This window comes from Varroa destructor, unplaced genomic scaffold (genome assembly GCF_002443255.2).
Source record: "Varroa destructor unplaced genomic scaffold, Vdes_3.0 BEIS01000003.1, whole genome shotgun sequence".
Classification (NCBI taxonomy): domain Eukaryota; kingdom Metazoa; phylum Arthropoda; class Arachnida; order Mesostigmata; family Varroidae; genus Varroa; species Varroa destructor.
In genome coordinates, this window is record NW_019211456.1 from 13,698,715 (window position 1) to 13,725,639 (window position 26,925).

The 26,925-nt window shown below is 41.5% G+C and overlaps 1 protein-coding gene across 3 annotated transcripts; it reads right to left on the reverse strand.

Moving 5' to 3' along the window:
- Positions 1–11,647: 11,647 nt before the first annotated feature.
- rdgB (retinal degeneration B) lies at positions 11,648–25,932 on the reverse strand. 3 transcript variants are annotated; one of them, XM_086984726.1, is made up of 15 exons: positions 25,792–25,931; positions 25,376–25,622; positions 24,718–24,932; positions 24,171–24,292; positions 23,671–23,892; positions 22,822–23,370; positions 21,405–22,456; positions 20,910–21,051; positions 19,106–19,465; positions 17,433–17,698; positions 17,011–17,127; positions 16,587–16,735; positions 16,085–16,275; positions 14,800–15,071; positions 11,648–14,390 (listed from the first exon to the last, which is right to left on the reverse strand). In XM_086984726.1, exons 2-15 carry the CDS (start codon positions 25,484–25,486, stop codon positions 14,073–14,075), a joined length of 4,086 nt encoding a protein of 1,361 aa, XP_086840852.1. In that variant the 5' UTR covers positions 25,487–25,622; positions 25,792–25,931; the 3' UTR covers positions 11,648–14,072. The 3 variants fall into 3 exon arrangements, with proteins under 3 accessions (XP_086840852.1, XP_022651084.1, XP_086840853.1); XM_022795349.2 differs by lacking the exon at positions 25,376–25,622 and having other exon boundaries at positions 25,792–25,932; XM_086984727.1 differs by lacking the exon at positions 19,106–19,465.
- Positions 25,933–26,925: the final 993 nt, after the last annotated feature.

Consider the following 26,925-nt stretch of genomic DNA (forward strand, 5'->3'; position numbering starts at 1 on the left):
GAGCTTAAATGAATTAGGTCCACTTTTCTATAAAAATGGACGCCTATGCGGTAGAGAGTCTGATAATTTAGCTAAGATATTGTAGGGAATTACTTTCAATCGTCACGATAAATTCGTCGTATGGCTATCATCGTGAAATTATGCTAATTTACACAATAAAAAAAAACATGCAAATATTTACATTCAGATTTTTCTATTTTTTCACATATATGATAGATCAACACTATATGGTTTATCTATACTACCTTACCTAATTAGATGTAGGCATGTATCAACGAATTTCCGCCTAATCGCCCTCTACCGGGCAGTACTGCAAACAGTAGTGTATGGACCACTTCCAATTATACTACTGAGAGGAAATAAAGTAACTAAAAAATATAATTAACCTTAATAAACAGATTTGAGACTTTGAAGAAGCTTGAAGAAGAGCAGTGGAGCCGTGTTAGAGAGGTACAGCTTAGACTTACGGAAAGCTCTTTGAGCGACGGTCTCATGTTATTTACGGGTACCAAGTCTTACTTCCAAAGTTATTTTATATATATATATATATATTTTATATATATATATATATATTTTATATATATATATATATATATATATATGCATTCGTTAGTAAAATTAATTTCATAGTGTAGTTTTGTGCTCTGAGATAACGATCGTTCATCATATACGCGTAAAACACACGACTTAAAGTAACATTGTCTGCTTTTAATTACATTAAACTTGATGATTGACTTGGGAAACTTTTCATAGGTTAAGAGGAGGTACCACAGATGATGGGACGATTATTATAAGTTTACGGATGTTGGGTGCCCAAACGAAACTGTGAATTGGATGGATATAATAGGGATGGAAATCAACTTACCCTTTAAAGCAGTATGAAGTCTTTTTAGTGCGTTTGTCGATAAAGCACAGTGGATTGACGGGGTGTATCTTCTAGTTTTTGCAGCGGAAGTTAGTAGAAAGCTGCATTTTTATAGTTCCTGCAGTTTTAGAAAAACTGTTCTAATAAGTAAAGGAAAGCTTGTCTGTTGTTGAAATATTCAATACAACAACTTTAGTTTATCCAAAAATATCGCTGGAACTTAATACATCAAGTTAGACTGAAGAGAACGTCCTGATATGAGAAGTAGGTTACTTCATTTGGTTAAATCGAAACAAAGACTTCAGCAAGGTCAAGCCTAATTTGTATTATTGATTCACTAATAAATTAATCTATTACACATGAGCTACTTAAGACTCATGTCTTTATATGGTTGGTATAGAGTCAAAACTAATGCGCGTATATAGACCTACCATGTAGGTCTTGCAAACGGTACTTTGATTTGAGTTATGTAGAGCTATTAACTCACGCTCGTACCGTCATACACCGCATGTATGCATGCACAATTTATATGTTAAAGCATTATGCCGTAACGGCATACATGAGTTCCCCATTGACACCTTCCAGAACACACGCTTGCAGTCGACCTTTGTTTATATTTTCCTTCTTCTTAGGACAGTTTGTATTACATAATTCTGAAGGATTCGCGATGAGTTAATAGCACAACTATGAGTAGATTTTACTGTGTTATAGAATTTTTACCTTAGAAGGGGTTTGTTTATATGAAACTCAACACAACCCAAACCAAAGCCTAGTCTGGCCTGAAAAATTAACGATAGACTCCTTGTACAACGACTTCATTTTACTGAGCTCTGGAAATCGCGAAATTGGCAAATGTTATAGTCGTAAACAAATATTTTTTGCTTCTTCCATAATTCATCTTCTATATGCAACCAGTTATTAGAAATTAAGCACTAGATAGCCTTGAATTTCCGCGAGCATGACTGACTCGCCTATAAACAGAAGCAGTTGTTTCTTATTTTGGGTCACTGGTGTTTGCTGAACAAGCCCTTGCTAGATCCTTACACGACCTTGAAGATATAAAAGACCTAGAAGATAATAAAAAGCGCGCACCTTGGACAAAAACAGGAACAAACATGTTGTGTTACGTACAAGCTGCGCTAGTGTATACGGTTAAACTATTTTCCTTAATATGGGTTTAGTGCCTCTGTCCTTGCTGCATGCACTGTATCGTTGCGACTTCAAGTGTTGCAAAACAACTAAATCGATCTAATCTGATTTAAAAGCGAAAGAAAGAAAACAGCTTAAAGGCGCCTACGTTCTAGTAAGTAGCACTTCAAACTTCCTGCTCGCGTTCCCTTTCTATCATTTCCGCCGCTGTCTCTCTTCGTTACTGTCGTCGCGTTCGTTTCTCTTTTGCCCTAGCGCCTCTTTCGCTTGAATTGCGAAGCCCCCCCCGCCGCCTTCCGGCGCAAGCTGCTGCGAAAAAAACGATTCCATTTGATCGAACATCCATCCAGGCTGATGATTTTGTGTGAATCCCTGTGGGCTGTTTATTTCAGTAAGTTCGCCCGGTCGCTCCGGGGGCTTTGTGGAACGTTTATGGAAAACAGCTTTTTAGGTCGACGACCACACCGGAATGGAGCATATCGATGCCGGGGCTCTGGCTCTGCAACTGCTATCTCCTAGAGAGAAACTGCGTGACGTTGTAATTACAGAAAGCGGGACAAGACGGGCCGTCCAAAAGGAAAGCACGCACCACAGTGGAACAGTAAAATCAACTGATAAAATGCATGAGATAATGAGGAAATGAGCGAGACGAAACGAAAAAGCTCACAGTTTCGCGCAGCACGCGGCTCACCCTACTGTTAACAGCATCATACCATAACTAACATTAGCTACAACTACCGAACATATAGTAAACAAATTTAAAATGATAGAATGCTCCCCCTTTTACAAGCCATAGACAGCGCAGCAGGCCATGAAGTTGCTACGTCTACTAAATGGCGAAAGGTAACGTTGTCTGATCTAGCAATCAGCTACAGCAGCAGCAGCAACGATGTTCCGTTGACTGGCGAAAGTGTCTACCTGCATAACAGATAGGCAGGCTTTTTGCCCCATCCCTGGCGTTATCTATGGGGCGAGCTATTTTACCCTTTCAACAACTTCCACAGCAGTGGCTGCAATTGGAACTAACAAGTACGACGATAAGTGTTAGCTAGGAGTGAAAGCTAACTAGCTAAAAGTGATGCCCTTTCCTGGTGATGCCTCTTCATCGGATTGAGGTAGGAAGAGCTTGCAAGACAAGCCGCTTGTCCGGATCCGTGCTGTAGACTAGCAGCTTTACAGAGTCCTGCTCATTTCTGCTGCGTCTGTGTGGCGCTAGCGGTGGTTACTCTTGGAAGCATCTTGCACTTAAGTGTTTGGTCTTCAACATGCGGGTCGTACCGGTTATGCTTCCATGCCTGATTTCGCTCTTGGTTATGTTCTGGCCGGCAGCACAGGTGCGTGGTGATGCGCTAAAGAAACTTATGAAAAACGGTTTCCCATTGGCTCTCCTAGCGGCTCCGCTGGCGTTAAGCTTTAACAGACAATATGGAGGCGGTGGTGATGACGATGAGAAACCGTACGTGTTACCGCCACCCCCACCGCCTCCACCGCAAATTCGGATTATCACCGTACCTCAGCCGGTGCCAGTGCCAGTACCTATTCACCATCATCACCGGTCGATAGTAAAACATCACCATCATAAAGGCAAGACGAAGATAGTTCATGTGCCAGTAAAGAAGAAGCATAAGCTGATCATAGAAGAACACCATGACTTCGATAAGAACGCATTCAATTTTGGCAATGGATTCGATATGAAGCACGAACCTCAGCCACTGATTACGCATGGCGAAAAAATCGACCTCGGCACTTTTGGTCATGGCTTCGGTGCTCTGAACTCCGGTCATAATGGAGCCAGCGTGAAACTTGCGGAAGGCGGCTATCACATAAGCAAAGGTGAGCTGGAACCCAGTACTCTTCATTTAGGTTATGGACGTGGGCTTGATCAGTTCCACAACTACGCCCAGCCCCTAAACCATGGACAGCACGACAATTTGCAGAGTCATGCTAGCTCTGCCGTCCATACACACATTCATGCGCCTGGAAACTCGCATCGTCCCGAGCCAAATCCGCGCTCAGATGGCCACACAGACAGTGACCGCCAAGCAGACCTGGGGCAAGCGATTCACCGTGTCGAGCACCGGTATCAACGACATAGCGGCGAAAACTCTACATCGCGACGCAGGATAAAGCAACATCAGCAAATTAGGCTAGTTCGCAAAGAAGGTCAGAGAAAGCATGTTCCAAATAACAAAGAAAAAACCGCTAGGATTGATTCTATAGCAGCTCAATAAGATATTGCAGTAGCAGCAACAAAATGTAGAAAAGAGCTTGATCAAATGGATGATTGCTACAATAAGGATGATCGTAATTGGATTCGGATTATGAATAATCACTAATAATACCCGTAGCCGGACTGTCTCAGATGTAATGTCGAGATAATGTGTTGCTCTGTTTGTAAGCTATACACAGTTTTCTCAGTAAACACGTAAGGATCTCGAATCGATCATTTTGTAGTTAATGGTCCTGTCGTCCGGATGTCTTATTCCGGACAGTAGGAAAGTAAATACGCAAGACCAATCGGATGGAACTAATTCAATAACTGGAGTGGAAAAAAATCAGGATACAGAACGGTGAAGTAACGAGACGCTTATTGATAGTGAAGAAATGTTATTCTAGATAAAAAGCTATCTTCTAACAATGTGAATTACTTGAAAACTAGAAATTTTCAAAATTAAGTTTAGAGCGAGGCTATGATTTTTTTTTAGACCACATGAGTTTTTGTGAAATTTGCGGACAGGAAACCAGCTTTTCCAGCAGCTTATTCAAACGTCAAATTCGTTATGTATTAAGGCAGACGCTTACGTTGGCACCCAATTGATGAAGTCGGCTATTGGAGTTGTTTTAATGATTCGTTCGAAGGCGTGCACACCCTAACTGATCGTGCTAGTAGAGCTTAAGCAGACAAACCTCAATGAAGCCCAGTTATTTAGAAGACTTGGAAGAGTGTCAGCTCAGTGCTCAGAAGGCATTTTCAAATCAACAAAAACCAGAACAGGATGTGAAGAGCGTAGTAGCATTGGCTTGAGGAGTGAATCGAAAACAAAGTAAAACAGCTACGCATTTATGATTCAGTACCACAAAGACGGCGTCCCCTTAACAGCATATGTGTTTGAATTCCACTTTATTTAACTTGGGTTCTTTCAGTAACAGGGAGCAATGTACAATTATATATATATATATACGGATTAGGTGTAATTGTATCGTATATTGACGGTTTAATTGTACCTGCATAGAAGATTGTAGTGTTGTGTGTCATTTGACAGTGCCCATATTTATTAAGTGCCTATGACATGTGAAGGTGACTTACCAATAAAAAGCTAACTATGACAAAAGTGAAATAAGCAGACTTCTGTTTTGTCCGTGAGAAATACACGCCGCTAGGTATGTTAGCGACACTTATTATATAGCTATTTGTACGGTGTCGGGTCGAAATCGCCGACCTATTTCAGTCAAGTAAATGTAGCCCGTTCATGGCGTCTCGGCAGGGAAAATCCGAGAGCGATACGATAATGTATTAATAATGTGCGAGCTTCTAAAAAAAAAAAAACTTTCACTCAGTCAAATCGATCGCTAGTGGTAAGATGTTGTAAGACGTTGGGTCAATTCATCATGGAGAAGAGAAGTGCATCCGAATGTTAAGTGTTGATTTTCCTTGTTGAAGATCTTTCAAACATAGGATATTATGCCAAGGAGTCCAGGCTGGTAGCTGTTGAGGTTATAGAATTATACATCGTTCAATCTCTCGTAGCGCACAAAGAGCGTGATTTGAGAAATCTTTATTATTTGTGTAAAATAATTAGCAAATACTTTGTAATACATGTCAAATGAGTCTTATTCTGTTTTATTATTGCTAAGCTAAGGATGATCCGCTCGCATGTTGAAACAATAAACATGCGAGCGGGACAACACAATAGACGTGTAGCTGGTCTAATGTGTTTGTTTGTTGTTAAGCTACAAACGACTACATCCAACAATGTGACGTCTGAAGGTGATAAAGATTGGCAGTACATCAGACCACTTGACCGTACTCGCAAATGTTTTAGATCTATTTCCGCGTGTGTGACGGGTGAACCATGACTTGATTCTCAAAAAGTTACCATTTTTCATGATTGAAAATGATCGAAAACTGGTAGCTAAAATCCGACTTGAACACTTATTCACAGGTTACAGAATAACTCTGATCATCTTCGTAATGCTAGATTTTTTTTTCCCTTAGATTTTGAAGTTCGCCAAATCACTTTAGTTCTTAATCGCTTAACATGTTGCGCACATCACCGAAAGTGGGTTTTTTATGATGTGATATAGATTGGTACCAATTTATTTATTCATTTTATATGTCCAAAAGTGATCCAAAAAGAAAAAAAAGGAAAAAGGACGCTGTCACTAATTTCCTAACAACTGGAATACGACGAATTTTTAAGATGATATTAGCTTTGAACAAAGTGGTTGATCTATGCTCCATAGCTGTAACTAGAGATCACGCCCGTATGCAGGTCAAAACAAAAAAAAATAGGCGTATTTTAGCTCGGTTAGGTTGAAGTACGTTCTTCAAATCTGTCTATTTACTATTGATTTATTTAGTCGTAAAATTAGTCCCAGACGGCAAAAGTGTCGACGACTCCGCTAGGTCGTTATTATGTTGAACACATGGACAGCGTGCGGAGATTTAAGGCATGACAGGATGGCAAAATATAAGTTACAAAAAGTGCGTAACAGTCTTGGAGAATGATGCGCCCATAGGCCAGGTAACGAAGTTAGCAACGTCGGAAAGCAGATGCGTGCGTGGCCTCTTGCGCAGCCAAAGAAAGAAAAACAAATATGTTTGTAGAAATTGATATCTTTTTTGTTCAATTGTAAATTGTTTTTAACAACATTTTTTATTGCTCACATCATTAATGTATGCTATAATAATAATAGTATTTGCTGCCGTCGCAAGAGTTGAAGTTTGCGTCAAAGCCGTTAGCTCTGTGGTCGTACTGTTCAGTCCAGATATTTATGTTTAAAGTGAGAATTAACATAGATTTCTTCGACGGAAAAAAGTTTTTGTCAATAGTCTAAACCAGCACCATAATTGCTTTCATCTAATTGCAATGAATTTGACGCTAACGTTGTAAATACACTGGAGCAGACAATGTTTCGAAATAACAAAGAACGAGCAGCTATGTAAATTCAGAAAAAAAAAAACTGGTAGAACAAACGCTACATAATATTAATAATGGTATTTGTTATAAAATAAAGTACACATCGTGTCCAGACACAACTTGAAGACCCTGACAAGTAGGTAGCTTGTGAACAGTAGGAAACTTTCAAACTAAGTTGTTCGCCGATCGTGCGAGAAATGTATCTCTAAACCTTGTAGTTATAAAGAGTGTTCTTCTCTGTGCAGTTGACGTCCCGTAAAGGGGCATATCCAGTGATACAGGGGATACTTCCTAGTCGTTGGAACCGACGTGATGATCTTTCGCGCTTGGGTACACCTTTACGATAAACTGAAAAAGGCTGTGAGGTCTTACAGCTAAGTGGTCCAATTCATTGCCACCACTAAATTTTCGCCAGATTTGACGCAAATAGAATTCATGATCGCGCGGACGACCTGGTGCAATCACTGAGCCCCTACGGGAGATTTCAGTCTAGAACTAAAATGGCACAAAAAGGGTATTTCTGTCTGCACCTAATCGATTTAAGATATCATATGATAACCTACGGAATTGCCAAACAAAGACTTCAGCAACTGAGGGTCCCTTTCGCTCATCGGCTGTTGAAGAAGTGTTATAGTTTCAATGTATGTCAGCTGCAGTTCCCAAAGCAGAAGAACGTTCGTGCATACATACTTCCACAATAACGTGAGTGGGATAAGGTTTGTTTACAATTGGACATCGTGTGGCTCTCCGGACACTGCGCGAAGACGTCCTTAAAGGTAAATTTTTGCAGTGACATCGCTTCAGTTAGGGCTGTTCTCGGGGCTTACTGTTTAGTATTATCAATTTAATGAAAAATACATTTGTCGACAATACAGCCCTGTCCTGTAAACCTGAAATAGAACGACCAGCCGCTGTGACTAAATAGTATTAAGAGAGGCAGTTCGCAAAACGAATACTGGCAATAACTGGTTCGTATAAAGGTGCGGTCTAAGACGTTTTGCAAAATACTACGTTATTTAGAAATGGCTATTTTAGGAGAAAAATACGAGGGGTTGAATGTGGATTTTGAGGGTACATTAGTGCAGCGTGTGCGATATACTGAAAAGGGAAGAGGAAAAAATTCCTTAGTTCAATTAGTTATCCTATTTGAGCGGTACGAAGCAGTTAGAGAGGAATATTTTCCATAGCATGTTTACGTTTTCATAATTCATGTTGCGAGCTTCATGTTACGTTTGATATACCAGCAGCAGCAGCAGCAGCAAAACACCCTCAACAATTTCATTTTGCCAGTACCTCGCGAAGGGTTTTTACATAGAACGCTTCGTGCGACTCGGTTATTAACAGATATCGAATCGATTTCAAGTCTTCCCGACCGCAACATGGGACGAGTTTTTTTTGACAAGGCTGCAAGAAATTTACGAAAGGCGAACAGAAAAATGACACACATTTTAATCCTGTTTTTGTTACGGACATATGTGTTTATTTACTAACTCTTCATTTCTCTGTTAGGTTAGGTTGGAATAGGTAATTAACTGTAAATTAATGACGACATCTGCTGCAGTTGACGGCTTGATTTTAGACAACTCGTTTTTTGTTGTTATCGTGTCGTTTTAAATACAATAACAACAACACAAAGGAGTTTCTGCCTCCAGCAATATCCTGTTGATTCTATACCGATTCGATACTAATAATAGTGATCAAAGCGCATTACTCATCTAAAGCTATTCAACGAGCGGTCGATTACCGATTTTTTTTTGCTCATTCTGCTTTCACGGGTATCTACTTCTCTTTATATGTGTGTATATATACGGGTCTATGTGTATGTGTTTGTTGTATATAATTGATCTACAGTATTAGAGAGATTTGTTGCCATTCAGTAATGTTTCTTCTTTTTATTATTACTGTCAGTATGCTTTTTCTTCGTTGGCTTTTCACCTTGTTTACGTAATCGCTAATGGGTCACTTTTCTAGAGTTTTAGAATTCCTGTTTTATCTATTTGTGTGTATATATGACATTTTAATAATTGTTGTGTTGTTTTACACATTACAACAGCAGTAATATCTTGTGCTGTTACAATGATATCTATTACTTAACTGATAACATGGTCGTAGTAGTTTTGTTTGTCGTACATAATACTCAGATACTATTTGTACTTGGCATGTTCAACACTTAATTGAAGGTCATCGTATTCCCTCTCAAAGAACAATTGATTTTTTTCCCCAATGTTACCTTTCCTGCGTGCGTTTATCAATCGTCCGTGTCAATCGAAAAAAATCATTACACACGAGTACAGGCACACGTCGTTGCATACACGAAAACGAAAACCCATTCTAGTTGTCTTCTTAGCAATAAATATGGACATTTAGTACAATGATCTCTAAACTGACGGCAGGCCAACCGCAACGTATCGTTCAAAGCGTGCTTGTATTAATAATAAGGAGCTCATAGTGGTGACGGATCACAAACGAAGCTGTAAGTATCTTCGATAGCCTTAAGACTGTTCAGGATATCAGTGAATCAGCCAGACTGGAGTCATCCTATCAGTCAGTTTGAACAGATGAACCTTCGAGCGACCTGTGGATTTTTTACAAGGAAAGACTGAGCCAAAGTTTACTGTGGTCAGTTACATCATGCTACAGTTGCTCTTACCATCGGGGACAAAAGGACTAGCACACAAACGCTATATAAGTGTTGTTAGTTTATTTATTGCCACGTATGTGACAAAATCATGGCGCCAATGGCGCTCAGTGCACGGAAGTTCGAAACGTAATAGCCCACTGCGGAGACAGGAGCCCCTTTAGATAAGTGTTTCATGTTAGTAAGTCGCTATCTGTGCCATAGTTCAGAAGGAGCGGGCCTAACAGATGTCATATTGATTTATATTATTATTAAGACTGCCTTTTTAAAAGATCGAACTATCGAACCTATTCTGTCGGCTACTTCTGAGCGTTTTCATGCGTCGCTCAAGTCCTATGCCTTCGAGTCAACGTCAGCCCTTTCAGAGGTTGCGTTAAAATGCTTGCAGATATATATACGTACGCATATACTATGTCATCCGTTAACGCTTAACGTAAACGTTTCTAAACGGTGCATATGTGTAATTATCGGATCGGCAGTTGCCCAAGCTGCTGTTCGTTGAGAGAAAATATGGTGATAACTCAGATCAGAGATGATTTTATATGATGAAATAAGCTTTCCCATCATTCAAACAAATAATGATTATCGGGAGCATTGTTCCATCATTACAGATGGATACAAAAAGGCTCAACTACTGTCAAATACCCGACCTTAACTAGATATATTTCGCACTTCTGGATAATGGATTTCCTTAGATGATAAAAATCGATGCACCGCTATATAGGATATTTATGCGGATGCCCGTTTAGACGACGCACGTTTTGGGGCACGTAGATACGATTTAAAAGCATAAAAAAACGTTATACCCTGTTCAAATACACGCGTATATGTGTCGTTTACTTGTCCTACACATGTATTCGCTCAGTTCGATCCTATATTTTAAGCCTATATCGGATCATGTAATGATGTTCTCATACACGTTCATTGTCACAGTGAAACAGATCACTGTTCAAAGTTCTTACTTTAACAAACTAATAGTGAACGAGTGAGTAGGTATGTTCTTTCAAGACCACCAACATCACGTTAATGCCAAACTTAGAATTTTCCCAAAGTCAAGGACTGTTAATAGGCCACGCTATCCATATGCGCAGCCTGCATTGGCTACCTAGTTACACTGAACAAGTAAAATACTGATTGCTTTCTACACTAAAACTACTGTATAATCTTCTACCATCAGATGAAATCGCTGCCGATCGAAGTAGACGCGCTCAAACTATGGAATCAAATACACCCACAGCCTGGGGCACATATTTGAGCAGATTCTAAAGACCACCGTTATTAGTTCGTTACCATACCTACACTAGGACAAATTGATTTTTTTACTAAAAGTTAGTCGATTTTTTAGCATTTTTTTTTCAATTTGGGCAAATGAGGCGTCTTCGTTAAGGTACTAGAATTATACATTTTAACACCTTTGACAGGGTCCATTCCACAGAGAATTATGAATTCAACTAACAGTAATTAAGCATTCGGTGCTTTCAATGAAACTTCACAACTCATTTGGCCGTGGTGAATATAGGTCCAGTCGCTCAACTCAGCCAAAGATGAAGGAAAACAATACTATGAATTTCTTTCATTTCAAGTACATCATTCCAATAACCAATGGGGTTCACAAATAGAGTTTCTGGAAAAAGTACCGTGAGTCGAGCGGCAGTAATTTTACACAACTGTCCTATTGTAATTATTCCTATGATCGGCATTCTTTCGTCGCTTGGAGAGGACCAATTAATTGCACCTGCTGTACCCCCCTAAAAGCCTGCCATTCGTAATGATAGTAATCTCATGTTACTAGATAATCTTCAGCTCACTATTATATATAAAAAAAAAATCCACTTAAACAAGTACGACGACCTATCGTTTTTGATTCTTGATATTTTATTGTTTGCCGAACTTTGGCGGCGAACTTCCACCGGATTAACTTCATTTGATGATCTATCGGACTGACCCAGAACTACAACTTCCGCATCGCAGTGTTCCTCTATAAAACTAGTAAAATTTGTTTGACAGGGACTGCTTGAACGGCCTTAAGGTGAACGAGTTCGCAACAATCGATCTCTAAAGCTGGGAGAAACAAGGGAATAGTGGATGACTGGAGATTTTTCTTATGTTTCCGCGAAGACATTGAACATATTCGCATACCATATTTGGGGGTATTTCACGGCTGCACGCCGTCATGGCCGAAAACAAACTCTCATTTGAAGTCTAACCCATTGCTTTAGCTTTATGATAATTATCATTTCTACGATACGTAATGCGGTAGAGTATGATAGAACAACAACTATGTACATATGTCATCTGTTCAATCTGCCAAATACACTATTATGTTCATTCACGTTTCTAGAACTGACATATCTACAATGTATATATATATAACTTCCATTTTTCTAGCCTGCCTTGGAGGTACGCCAGAACACTGAACAACTGTTATATGCGTATTTACCGTATTTTATCATAGGGGGACTTAGCTACCCATTTAACTAGCTATAACAATAGCATTGTAAATGTACGAGTAATACCAGCAACCCATAACATTTATTACGGCTCGATACCTATTTAGATACGCATCATATAGTAGTACGATGATGATAAAGGATCGTACCGATTAGATAATACCTTGAACATAAGCAATGCTCCGATCATTTTTTTTTTATCTCTATTTAGCTCTGTTCCGGAGAACGTTAACAATATGCTACCCGTTCCTGCAGCGTCCGTCACGCGTACACTATCACGAAGAATGAGCCACTGCCAATTTCTGTAGAAGTTATATATGCCGGTTTGTGCCTCATTGGTGATGGATTCAAATGGCTCTCTAATTATGGAGTTGATTATTAGTAGTATTAGTACTAGTTTTCTGCTATTATATATACACACACACATGTATATATACATATACGTATAGATGACACTTTCTCTAAAGAGTAATAGTCATAGCACGCCACTAATGCACACGTGACGAGCTGTTCTCCCCTCAGTGGACAAGTAAGGGGCGAAGGCTGTTTTACCAAATAAGTGTCAATCAATCGAAGGGAAACTGTCAGATGACGCTCTTGCAATCCAACACTGCTCCACCGCCAGTTAATGATAGCGATATCCACGTTGGCCGTCGTCCATGCGAAAATCGACAGGGCAGAGGTAGCAGGATTTTAGTACACAGGGATTCGTATTGCCGTATCGTGTGACTTTGTGCTTCACTTCCCTAGATCTCCTTGTTATACACAAAGATGCACTTACCTTTCTGTCCAACCATGTAAACACCTTCGAAGCATATTAGCGACCTTATACGGTGTTACCTCATAAAATATAGCCGCTCTTTATTAGCGTTTCGTCTGATTTATATTTCGAAGTATAGTAGTTTATAACGATATATACGGGCTGGCCACTGCACTGCAATCTTTCGTACACCCAATCTTTTTTGCGTTTCTCTAACAAGAGCCGAAGTTGAGGATCAGGTTGTTATTATTACTGGTATATATAGATAATGGCCGTAGGAACGCTGTTACCGATTTGTGTTCACTGCATGGAAGCAAGCATTGTTCATCCGGGAATGAAGTGATCCTGCCAATGCAATCATCACTTCGTTTGAGACTGCATCGTTTTCGACCTATGTGTGCAAGCCTCCTATTATTCGAAACTGTTATCGTGTTGACTGGATCGTTGGCCAGGTTCCGAACTTGAACAGGAATATCGGCCTTCCTTTGTTTGTTCCTGTGTGTAGTTCCACCGACCGATTATATACGTGGGACATAGCTGCAATGTGCTATTCAACTACTGTTGCTTAGATATTAATGTACTGCTACTTTTATGAGCATCGGTTTGCATGCACTATGCCCGACGCGCCACCCTGCATTCTATGACTTGTCCATCTCTTAAACAGCTCGGATATCCCGAATATGTATGTCTGTCTTTACTTAGTAATTTCTTATATTCCATTGTGTTTCACAGAAATAACTGCCATTCCCAGAAACCGAAGATGGAAACATATTTATCCATTTAGTAGCGTCTTCAGGGGAGAACCAAATCGAAGGTACGAAGCCTTAATAAACCTTCGATTCTCATTTGCATCGTAGTGCTCAATCAAGTCAACGTACTGTGCATAATCTTTTATAAACTGAAATTTCAAGTAGCGCCTTGAACATCATCATGTGTGTGCCTATTCTTCCGTATGTCTTTAGCAGTTGTCCTGTCTATTTGCTTTTCCTTTTTCTATAACAATGAAACGATCGTACTGGAGTATTAAAACTGTTATAAAGAGGAGCATTGTCCTTTGCGTCATGTTCTATTAGGGGTTGTTGCTGCCACTGTTGCCCCCGTATTTATGGCTGGGTGTTGCGTACGAATTAATGCTGTTATTAAATGCTATCCCGGTATTGGATCCAGCCGCGTTAGGGCTACGCGGCGGTAGCGGATATGATGACGTTCGTTTCGCTGATCGACGCCTCTTTGGTAAAAGGCCGTGAAAACCAAAATACGCTCCGCCTGGGCCGCGCACCGACGATGACAATAACATCCGTGCGTTGCCCTGGGCCGGCCGTGCTGAAATCGCTGATCCGGGTGCTCGAAGATCTGATAAATGCTGTGCGTATCCGTCAGTTAAGGGCTGAAAACAGAGACATGGTTAAGCACCAAATATATTTGAAATGGTTAGAGTTGCGTCGGATAGAAACATCTGTATTATTTAAGTTATGAAGCCTAATAGATTTTCGTAGTTTACGAACAATGCTGAGGGATGCTTTGCTTACGATGTACGATAGTCCTTTTCTTAAAAATGTTATTAATGATTTGCTGACCGTACACCGTAGTGTAAACCCGCCGTCCAGACCGCATGATCAAACATAGATGGTCCTAATGGATAAGCTCCTTTTCTGTGTGACGAAAAACTCAACAATTTCCAAAACTTCGACACACAAGGTAAAACTAAATGAAGCTCATGTTATTAGACTAACATTACCAATGAATTTTATTGTTGAGGTTAGTAAAGGTAAAAGCAACATTATTACTGTGCTTACTGTTGCCTGCGACTGAAGCTTTTTGGCAACCTTTCCTGCGATGAAAATTTTCTCCGGAGCGATCCCTAGTGCTGAATAGACACTAATGTCTTTCGCCGACCCATAAGCGGCATGGTAAATAATCTCCGCCTCGTTTTGCAGCTTACGAAGATAGTCAGTTTTGTGTTGTAATGGGCCCGTCGATAAACCCTCAACGAATGAGACCAATCCATGCGGGAAATTATGTTGTACCAACCAGGCCACGACCCTTCGCTGCTGCATATCGGGCCTCCCTAGAAATTGGAAATATACATACAATGAAAATAAGTTATGTATCTTGCACCAGCCTCCTGCGAACCACTTAATAAGCAAACATTTAACAAAAATAATAACAAATGTTATTCTGTTATTTTTGTCGTATGTAAGCTTCTGTGAATCCGTAGGATTCGAATTTACGAGAGCAGCCCCACACTAATACTGGACGCAAGCATCGACGAGCTAATTTTTTGTGATCACGATTATTTAAATCCATCTGTGTCTTAAAAATAACGTCCGTGAAATGATCGCGGAAGCGACGCTCAACGACCATAGATAAATAATTAAAAGAAAAAAAAAAATGTAATTATTTTGTGTTAAGTTACCGCTAGGACACCATTTTGATGTGCGCCATGGTGTACCAACACAAAGCATTATCAATCCTGAGTAGATCTCTTAACAATGCTTGAAGGTGGCAAATTTTTCTAACATCTGAAAAAGTCTATCACACATTATCAACCAAAAATTATACTATATCATAACAGCTGTATAGCCCCCCATCCTAACTAGCCATATAGTCCCCATCTTGAATGTAATGGCCATCATGATACTACAAAAATATGGAATTATTATTCACAGTTTAAGAGACGATTCGAAATGGGCTTGGAAAGGGACTGATATTTTCCAAAGTTGAAGGGAACGTTATCCACACGTACGACCATAGCGAGTATATGCGATGCGATTTCTGCAAAAACGATTGCAAATGCTAAAGAAACTGAGCGCTTCTTAAAATTAGCTCCTTCTTCGTCGTCATCATCATTTAGCCCTCTGCAGTAGCTACTATGTGCAGTGCTTTTTAAATCCTTATTAAAAAAAGTTCCATTCTACGTGCACATGTATACAGATGGATGTTGAGTCACTCGATCTCTCGACTCGGCAGGAACACCCCGACGGGTGTGTGTTATTCTTGAACGATTAATTTGTTTCTTTTAGGTAAACAGACTGCTATAATCCGACCCTCTATAATCGACATACAGCTCTATATGCGTACCTGTGATATATATGATTAAATATCCGAGTTCCTGCCAATGTCGGACAACATCTACGGCTCCTGCGCGCACTTTCGGATCCCGCCCAGACACCGAAACGGAAGCGGTGAATGATCCGTCGATTGAAAATACCACCGCTTCGGTTTTTGGCGGTACCACAGTTAGGAAAAAATCGACTGTGGTGTGGTCGCCCCTGTAAATTCGTCCAAACGAACGTTAAAATGCAGTATTCGAGTAAGTGGACCCCGCATCCTCAAACACACAGATTGCAAGATGAATGTTTTTGCAAGTTTTCGGCAATATCTACACTATATATGTCGATCAATGGAACAGAGACGACGGATTGGAGCCGTTTTTCTTGGCAATCTGGACGACCGTACAACTAGGGTGTACGATTTTGTGCTATTTAGCTGATCATCTGCAATGGATCAGGGAGATCGATTAAAAAAGCGCTCAATAATTTCGTTTCCGTTGGTTAGATCTACTTATGTACGTAGTACATACCTGACCACCATCTTGACGGGATGTAGGCCGCAGGACAAAGCCTTATCATGGGGAATGAGGAAACTGACACGTCCGGACTTGTCCGTCTGTTCTGTACCAAGAAGTGTCCACTCACCAGTGCGGGTATCCCGCATCACGTGGATATCCACCTGATATTCAATAACAACAGCGGATATCCGGTGAAGCAAAGTGAGCACCAACTAACAAGTAAGTCAACCGAACACGTGACCGCGAAAATTAAATTGTCCGCGATATTGGAGCGACGTGTCCAGCGCATACATTCCCTCGTCTACGACGATGTAAGGTATTCGATTTTTCATAGAGGAACTTCGAGGCTCTCTCATTAGAGCACTGTTCTGCGAAAAACAATTTCCTCACTTATCTGGCTCACTACACTGGTTTACTATCATATAGAAATGCCAACCTTTTCTCCGCTCAGATTGACCATGTCAAGCGGCCCATACACAAAGCGGGCAGAAAGTTGCTGAGGAGCTCCCTCTTTAACGATAACGTCGTTGGCACGATGGTTTGCGGTTACGTTCTGTAAGTGAAAGCATCCCAGACAGATGTAGCAAGAGAACTGATAAATGGCCTGCCAATATCAGCCTATTAGCAAGGATGAACCAAAAAAAAAATCAAAATTTGAGTAATTCTGCAATAGCTTCTAAAAAATCGAGTCCCTTGACCTGTCCGTACCTCGTGTTGCGTTATTAACAGTATTCCATAGAGCAACAATATTCGGTCGGATAGTTTCTCCATCGTAAGGTTTATTTTCGGGCACTCTGGTAACGTACAACAATTGCTCGAAAAACATTTTAACACGTAATTTAATCATCGAAATTTTACCTTGATCTTGACGGAAGTTCTCTTCTTATTCCATTTCTCACGGGGCTGTCCGGCCACAAATGAGAAAGTTGGCGCATCGCTATCGAGACACCGCTGTACAGAGTCGCATCTCACCAACTGTCGGATAACAAAGCTCGCCACGTCCGATGATTCCCAATACGATGCGTGGAATAGATGCGGAAGTGACTGCGCCGGGAAGTTGGCCAACCCCTCTGGACAATACAGGGCATAGTCGATACGTTTGTTGCCCCACCATCGGCTGCTGACTGCAGGACCGTATCACCACGACGATGAGAACAGTTATTCATATGCCCAACAATGCCAGTCAGCAGAAAAGATACCCCACGCGCATCAGGATGGAGAAAACGTTATTTTTTGGTTCTGATGAGCTTTCCGCTTGGCTCGGACTAACAGAGCGCCTTTAAACGACGCCGCAGTAAACAAGATAACTAAGAAATGAAGTGACGGACTCATGACTATGAGGTGTCGGACGCAAATCTTAGCTGAAGCTTGGATTTTTTTAAGTTACTAATTGACGCTGAGCGTTCCATTTAATGCCTGCGATGGTTATTATACTTCCTGCTCGTAAAAGCTTCTGAATTGGATTAAGCGGTTTTAGCCTTCACTAGAAAGAAAAAAGGAAAATGTATATTTGATAACAGCCAGTTATAAAGCAGAAGCTTTGATTAGTATGAGAAAGTTATAGCCATGGGAGTTCCAGAACGTCTAATTTCAACTACTGGATAAGGAACGGACTGACTTTTCGATAGGTGGCATTATTATTACCATTAGAATAGATCCTAGTGACACGCGGTTGTTGCGCCAAGCTTTATGCTACTCGTACCACACGACCAGCCATTTCTATACTACAAACATGCACTCTAACTGTCAGCAATTGCAATTTCATCAGACGCTCTTTACAGAGACTTGTATCCTCTAAAGCAATGTTACAGAAAGCTGCAGACAGCGTCGCTATTATTTTGTACATTCTGCTATGAGTGCTCATCTGCTTGAATTTCATTTGCCTGGGCTGTTTATTTGTTCAGTTCTTTGTCTATGACAATTTAGTCTCTACAAATCAAGTTGAATTTTGTGCTTCAGCCAACATATCTACCTGTCAGCACCGAGATGCCAAACCCATTGTGTAGCAACGATGTGTGCACTTCAGAAGGTACAAGACAGCAAGCGGACGTTCTAGCGTACGTAATAGACGTTAGCTATCATCAGTGTTCATATCCGTGTTGCTTCCTAACACCAACTAAGGCAGTCTTCAGCTGTTACGTTCGGTACTTGATCGGGTGTGTGTGAGCGCCCTTCGCGCAATTCGGCAAATAAATCTGCCCAGTTATGCACGCTAGGCAGATGACACCGTTAGGTATAATCCTATCAATTGCAAAATAACCCAGCAAGATGAATCTCTTCGTTTTACAGTGGGTACAATCTAGGACGGGAAGAGGACAGACGCGTCTCGTCTTGCAGCTCGTTGCAGCTTATCTCATTGCAGCCATTCACAGGCAATGCAGCAACATTTACACGCCAACAATAAAAGAGTGTATCGCTTATCGTTATCACCGGGTTCTGTTAGAACCAACATTCTGGCAATCGAATCTAGTTGTCATAATATAGCAAATATAGCACGAGCATTTTGCACCAGCAGGTGTTTCTGTTCTCACGTGTTTGGATGGTGGATAATGGCACGACGGCGTCGGACAGGCCTGACATCGTCGATGAGATTGAAGCTTCACTTGTTCGGCGTCCACTAGGGCTCGGCGCTGGCGGCGTAGGTGTCGGAGCCTTGCTGCAGCAGGTGCTACCCCCACCGCCGCTGCCAATGCCACCGCTGCTTGACAATGGGGTCTCAGTGGCAAAAACCCCTGGGGTGCTGTTTCCAGTGATTGGCAGCGCCGGCGTCGATTGAAGTGTGCCAAATGGAGGTGCCGGTGTTGAGCTCTGACTATGCTGCGCCCCGCCGCTTCCTGTCGCTGCCGCAGTTGTATCGCTGAACAGGTGTGCGTGGCTCTGCATGAATTCCACTACAAGCGACGAGGTAGGCGGGGGGTGGGTGTTCGTTCGTTGTGGTAATTGATGTGTCATCAAGTAATGAGGACAAATTTAGTGCGAATGCGTGACGGCAGTTTAAAGTTGTGCATGCATGAAACAGCAATAGCAGTAAGCGGTATAGTCCAAGTAATCGAACATATATAACACGTGTATATATATATATATATATAGGAAAGTGTGTGCGCGGCTGATTAAAACAATGATATCAACCATAGGATCCGAGATTGAATATTCACCACATATGAATAGATGCTGAATAGCACCAAAATCGAAGTCGTTAATCAATAAAACAGTAATAAAAAGAATTATTAAGGGCTCTCCTTTGGACCAGTACTGAAGTGCGTGAAGTGTATTATTCATCGCGAAGAAATGTTAAAGAGCAGCATTTGCACATAACTGTGGAATATGGGATTTCAGATAAGTTGAAATACTGGCCGGTTTTTGGCCACCCTGTGGGTCGGCAGGTTGACAGTGGTGCTAGGCGTGAAAAAACATACGCTTATTGCATCGGCGACTGCCAAATATTCACGCCGTTAGTATCAATTTGTTTTTGCACGCCCCCTAAACGTTGTTGAAGCACTTGTATGTCCCAATACGTCACAGCCTTACTCAATCATTATTATACTAAATGACATAAGACGACAGTGACCCTACGTAGAACTAACGTAAATAAATAAAGCACATGTACATACACACAGCTTATATCTATACTATAAAATATTTACAAGGTACATTAACGTTGAGATCTCATAAGCTGACAAAGGCACTCGGACGGTGCCAACAGATGGACAACATATTAAAGTATTCTTTCCATCAATGATGATGACTAACATACAGTGCCCAATATAGTTAGTTCGCATAAATCGTCATTCCCTTTCTAAAGTGTGTAGCTCCTATATGTACTTGCCTTGTGCCGTGCACCATACTGTCTGGTGCATATGTATGTATAGATGCATGATAAATGAGTGAATGTTATTATATATTCCTACGTAGTGTCTGTTTTTGTTAATTAGAGCAAATTGTGCTAGGTATATTGCGGAAACACTAAAAATATATAAAGATACTTAAGAAAAAGGCATTATGGATAAGATTACATTGGAGATGTGGCTTTGGCCGTATTGCAACGGTGAAGAAGAAAACACCGACTCCTTTTATAAACAGTGAGAATTCCCATCGTTCTGTTCAGAAAAACGGTACAACTTCAGTGTTATACAGCGAATAGTCCAACATAGAACTGCTATGCAGCAATAATTGTTTGCGTAGCTAAAAGGAAGGGAGGTATTTCGTCATAAGGAGAGTTGACATTCATGAGCGACAGTAATACATTTTTCCAAGTTTTATGCCCCGTACTTAAGCCATTGACCGTTGCCCCCAGTAATGTTATGTACTAAGATGTCTGAAAACACCGATACTCACAGAGATGTATAGGTTGGCCATCGCCGAGCGGATACTTCTGAAAGCGCGGCACGGTAACTGGAGGGATCTGGGCAAACTTGGCTGAAATCAGGGGTTCGACCCGGAGACCAAGAAGATCCGTCGGATGGAACAGATTGTAAACCTACGTGAAACGCACGAAATTAGGTAGAGCTTGAATTCGGACGAATGGACGTCACTTTGTTGCCATAGCCATCGCATCTTGTCTTAATGTGTTAGAAATTTTGGCAAAACACAAGTCAATTATCTGTCGTATCATAAGGCTCATGCCTTAATAAACTATTGGACAAATTAGCATACAGACATAGGACTAGCGGTTGCGACTAACACGAACTTATTATCTCTAGGACCGGTCAGGTCAAGCAAAGGAACACTGAGTTCGTGAATTATATCTGTATATAACGCTCAGTACGTGTTCGATTATCAGCATAATGAATCAAACAATACTTAGAATATTGATTAGATAGAGATTCTCACCTGCGTATTACCCGCTTTTACAATGGGCATTGCCTTGTCTTCGCCCGATACCATCTTTCGATAGCTAAGAATCAAAGCAACAGGCGAACCAAACATGAAGAGGTCCGACGGCTCAAACTCTAACCGGTTCTCACTACCTGTAGAGTTGCTTCTCGGTCGTTGGCTTGCGATTTGCGCACTAAGCAGCTTTTGAAATGAAGGGGCGTTGAAGAACCCAGCTCCCATCTGGCTATCTATGTCGCCTGCGAGTGCTGTCGGGTTTGCTAGAATCGCCGCCGGTGTAACACAACGACGTTCTCCTCCGGTGGCGGAGCGATCGGAAAGCTCTCCAGTACCCGCATCATTACTGATCGATATAAGCGGATTGCTCTTGCTCTCCTGCAGGCTCGTCTCACTGCCAAAATGTGATCCGCTGATGGTCAACTGGTTGGGCGAGCGCGACACCGCATCAAACGCCAGAATTGCGCCAAGACTATCGCCGATAAGGACCACCTGACCCGTGAAGCCCAGTCCTTCCGGTGACTTGAGAAAGTCATGGTAAACAGTGTTCACTGACATAATTGTTGAGTTGAGGTAGTCGACGTATTCAGGAGTAGACACTGCGAAAAGGGGCAGCGCTGCTATCGGTAGCGGGTTCTGGTTGTAACTAATGCCTTCAAACGAGGGCGAACTTTGGAAACTAAACGGACTCAGATTACTGAGTACAGCTAGTGCCTCAGCGCACATTGCTGGGCAAGCAACTAGTCTCGTGACTATACGCGATTGCAACGTCGGATAGTGCTGCTTAATAACGGCTTCGAGTACGTGGGCAAATGTTGCTACGTCCGTACTTTTCGGTTGACCCTGTTCAAGTCCGTGGTCGAGGATGTATCCTCCATGCAGCACAAGAACAAGCACTGACGTGGGGCAGATTAGTGCCATCTGGTGACCAGGCGAGGCGGCAGGCGAGGAGTGTCCTGAAGTCGTCGTCTCCAGGTGGGAGTGTTGAGCCCGCTCCTGGGTTCGCCTGATGTGCGATGGCGCAAAGATGCTCTCCTCTGTGCCACTACTGGCTGTAAAAAAAACGCAAAAAAAAAGAAAAAAATTCAATGAAGCAACAAAATAACGGAGTAATCGGTATCCGAATCAGTATGCAGTTAGTTGAAATTCTAGTACGGAGTTGATGTAATTATGATAGTACGTCAATTTATAGACTGGTAAGGTCATCTACTAGAAGAAAGAAAATAGCATGAATATATGTGTAAACAGTGGGAAGAAGAAGAGTGTGTACAGTTTGTTTTTGATCACAAATACTAACGAACTTCGGCTAAACAACGTTATTCTAAGTATGCATAGACATTATAGATTCGATAGAGAAGCAACATTCGTCGATCGAAAGAGATTCGTAACATTGTGCAGTATAATTACGCTTACTTACCCTCAGCGTTGTTTTGCACCATTTCAACAGAACTCCATTTTGCTAACGGACTATGCGATACATCTTGTGCTGCTGCTGCTGCTGCTGCTGCTTCTTCGAAATCCTCGGCATCGAAAAACTCTTCGCTTTCCGAGTCGGAATCACGTTCTATGCCCACCATTCGCCAGCTCTCGTCCCCGGGAGAGTGTAGCGTGTGTCTTGACCCTGATCGCAGGCCACGTTTCCCCTCTAGTGAAGGGCACACAGAGAGCGGTTTATGTATATTGCCAGCCTTTTGGTAGCTCGAGCCTGTGTCCTTCACATTACCGACGCTCTGGAGCTCGAGGGGCTCACTTGAATCGGCGTCAATTGATTTTAAATCCACATCCCCTTGGCTACCTTCCTGAGCTTCACCTTCGAATCCACCTCTGTTGGCGGTCGCCATCTTCCTAGCAAGTTCGGCTTGTGTTTCGGCCTCAATGCGCCGTACATCTTCCATGGTGAGTCCAAGCCACTCGTCCTGCCATGCCCACGCTTGCCGGTGAGCCCGCAGCATGGTCTTCCGTAGAGCTAAAAATAAACAGGAAAAATCAATGGCTGCAGGTTTTGTATCATAGGTACAGCAAGTTCAAAAAAATACAGAACGCAATTTTTTCATGAGCCCATATTCGCACGAACGACTTCGAAACGTGGTCATTCTGCTATTGGATTCCATTACAGTCCAACTGTATGGTTCCGCTGTTTATTTTTAATACATACCCTATTTGCCTACATGGAAATACGTTCAAAATTCTGCTGTTGCTGTCTGCGGAAACGAGGTTATTATAGAGATCACGCCTTTGCGCGAAGAAATCATTACAAACCACTCACCGACATCGTGGATAAATCGTTCGATCTTTGTTTGCATGCCCCAATATCGAAATTCCACTTTGCACAACTTGTAAGCACACATAATGGTTTTTCCTCGATGTTCATCAATCCAATTCTCATCTAGTGGACCCCGTTGGGACTTCTCCGATTTGTATATTGTCGGGTCCTCGGATTCGATATAATCAGCCGGTGGTAACTGATCTCGGACGACGTCAATCAGATCTGGAAGATTAGAATACTCGATTATGGGCTTGTATTCCTTCAGACCTCCTAGTAATTCGCGATAACAGAATACGATACCGAAGGCTATAGTGCGTTTTCGTGAGTGTGGCTTTTCAAGCTTTCTATAATTTTGCTCGTTATATTATGCATGCCAATGCGCAGCGTTTAATCTGTAACCTAACCTAACCTATTGTAGGTTTCAAACGATTCCGTTAATGCGGCCTGAGCTACCCTAAGGGCGCGTCGCATGTGTTAAGGCACTTTTGTTTTTGACTTACCGATTTGTCGATTCCGTATTTCATTTCCGCTGAGCTCAAACACGTTTTCCTTATCGCCAGCATCATCAAAATACTTCGTCTCAATCTCCAATGAAAACCGATCGACAAAAGGACACGTGTACCTATGAGACGAATAACAAACAAAGGACAGATATTTTTTGGGGAGTTATTATCGTATTATTTTTACACTTACATTACGCGCAATACAATACAAACAGACATTGTTGAATGATTAAAATTATCTGTGCAGTCGTTGATAGGGAATAACTTAGTTTACCATTGATGTCAAACGTAATGAAATGACCAGTAATACGTTCAAATCAACTGCAACTTTAAATAGTCGCTAAAAGTTTACTGTTATTATTTTGGTTGTCCAATGGTCCGGGAAGCAGAAGTGTAATGCGAAGATGATTCGTATTTTCCGTTTGGATGAAATGTCTGCATCAGTATAAGCTGGCTTTCCGACGCTATACTCAATATACATTCCAATTGCACATAGGGATATTGCCATTTTTCAAGAGATTCGATCACCAACTCGTCTACTAACCTGGTCTTAGTATATGGATATGCATTCCATGCCTCCTCTTCAACGGTTAGAGCACTTTTTGGCACGAGACTCTTAAGCCATCCTGGCAGATGTGAGCCCACATGATAGATCTTGTGGGTGAATTGTCCTTGACCGCCAGGCCCATCTTCGTAAGGCTCATTGACGAATATCTCGACGCCGCTACCCGACCCACTACTTTCCTGCCTGCTCTTTTTCTGTTCACGAACAATAATCGATTACAGCATTGATCTGCTTTTTTCTTTGTTCATATCCTGTTCTTCTAATTGGGCATGCACGTTGCTACTACTACACGTGTTACTATACTATGCACACGATATGAATGCAAAGTCAGCGTACATCAATACAAGAACACCCGCAAACGATAGAGGAACAGTGGTACGCATAAGATATTCGAAAAGTAAGGACCTTCAATTTAGAGTAAACAAAAAAGCGTTGAGTACACAAGCACAAAGCGGTTATTACGGTGTCCCTGGAAAGTTTACATTCAGCTCTGCGACTGTCATTTAGCGAGACAAAATGTTAACGATTTTCGTTACTTATCCCAATATTCGACGCAGTGGGCATTTTTACTATATAATATCAGAGATACATTGAAAAACTATACTATCCTCAACTGCCTGTTTCATGAGATGCGAACCTTCGGTGCGTCTGTATAACGCAATCTAGTAAAACTCAGCGAAACCATACAGCAGACGCCTACACTGGCCAGCATGATCACTCGTTCACAAACAATGTACCGTTCGCCCATCCCGTCTTCGATCGGTACTACTGATTATCTCAGTTCTTGATCCCTTTATAAGATTCGATTTTCCAGTGTACATGTTATGGCAGCTGCGAATACGAAGAGCCCATCTTGCCGACGTAGAGCAACACATAAAGATGATCTATGGAGACAAACATGACGGTCGAACCAAAGAACATATGGGCAGCGGGAGGAAAACGGTCTGCATATTTAGAAGATTGAATTTTATAACGACGCGCATACACTCTTCTAAGACTGCCAGTCTGAGTGTAAATGGTAACTCTAAGACATAACAAGCAGATTTTACTCACGGCAATCATATACAGCTGAGCTATCCGGTACTCCTCGACAGAGAGTGGAAGCGGAATACGGTACTCCTTGATCAACATATTGTCGGCTTCCTGGATCAGCTGACGACCGATGCAAGTGAACAAGCCGCCAACCTATAATACGACAACGTCCGAAAGACACGATTTCCACTCCGATACCAATACGAATATCAGCGGTCGGCAGTTGTCAAGGGCGGTCTGGTTACCGCTGGTCTGGATCCGGTTCGCTTGTATTCCACAACCTGCGTGCCCGGCCAGCACGGTGATCTTTCGCTGGGTCAGCCACCCTGGGCTATAGTCGTTATTAACAAGGTGTGTTCCGTCTTTCTGACCTCCTGGGTAACTTTCAAGAAATCTCAGAGCGCTTATAGCTTCGGCCCATCCCGGCAAATGATGAAGAGGCGCCGCCGGGCACCGCGATATATCTTGGGAAATCTTCCCGCAACTCAGGAATTTCTGCTATCTAAGGCAACAACAACGAAAACAAAGACAGCAAATGAATATGGAACAGTTTATTGAATAGTTTAATAGTTTGGAAATCCTAATCGGTAATACCTCAAGAATGGAAATGCTTTCAACTAAAAATAGGGCAAACGCATACGACAAGCTGACAAGACAACATTGATTTGCTGACGTATCAGATTTTCTAAATGGCCTCATACCTACCGCGTGCCGAATGTTCATTACTACAGATTCGAGCCTCGTGAAATGAAGAAGAAGGACACCGTTTTTGACATATACACTATATATATATATATAGTGTATGTGTAGAAAAACATTAAACAAACAACTAAATATAATTAAATATCAATTCCTTATATGTATATATGTACAGCAGTACGATCACTATTGTTAGCACAGTGATCATGGCAATGTTTATGCTATGAAAAAAAAACAAAATAAAGAGACAATATCAAATAAATTCAGCTAGAACTTTACCCTTATCCAACGGAACCGTCCGATTCAGCTTTCCTGTTTAGTATATGTTATAAAAAAAAAAAAAAAAAACATAAAGAAGACTTCAAACGGAGATCCTACGTTATTTCACATTGATCACAGTCAGTAGCAGATTCCGCCACATTTCGATACAACCGACACCATGTCGAATCTGCACAT

Bases quoted from the DNA above. Each gene is read 5' to 3' on its own strand.
- rdgB (XM_086984726.1), bottom strand. From the start codon at position 25,486: ATGGGCGAACGGTACATTGTTTGTGAACGAGTGATCATGCTGGCCAGT. The intron at 24,933-25,375 runs GTTCGCATCTCA...GTTCGTGAACAG, and splicing joins GTTATACAGACGCACCGAAG to AAAAAGAGCAGGCAGGAAAG. The intron at 14,391-14,799 runs GTAAGCACAGTA...CTCTGTTTTCAG, and splicing joins AGCTTCAGTCGCAGGCAACA to CCCTTAACTGACGGATACGC.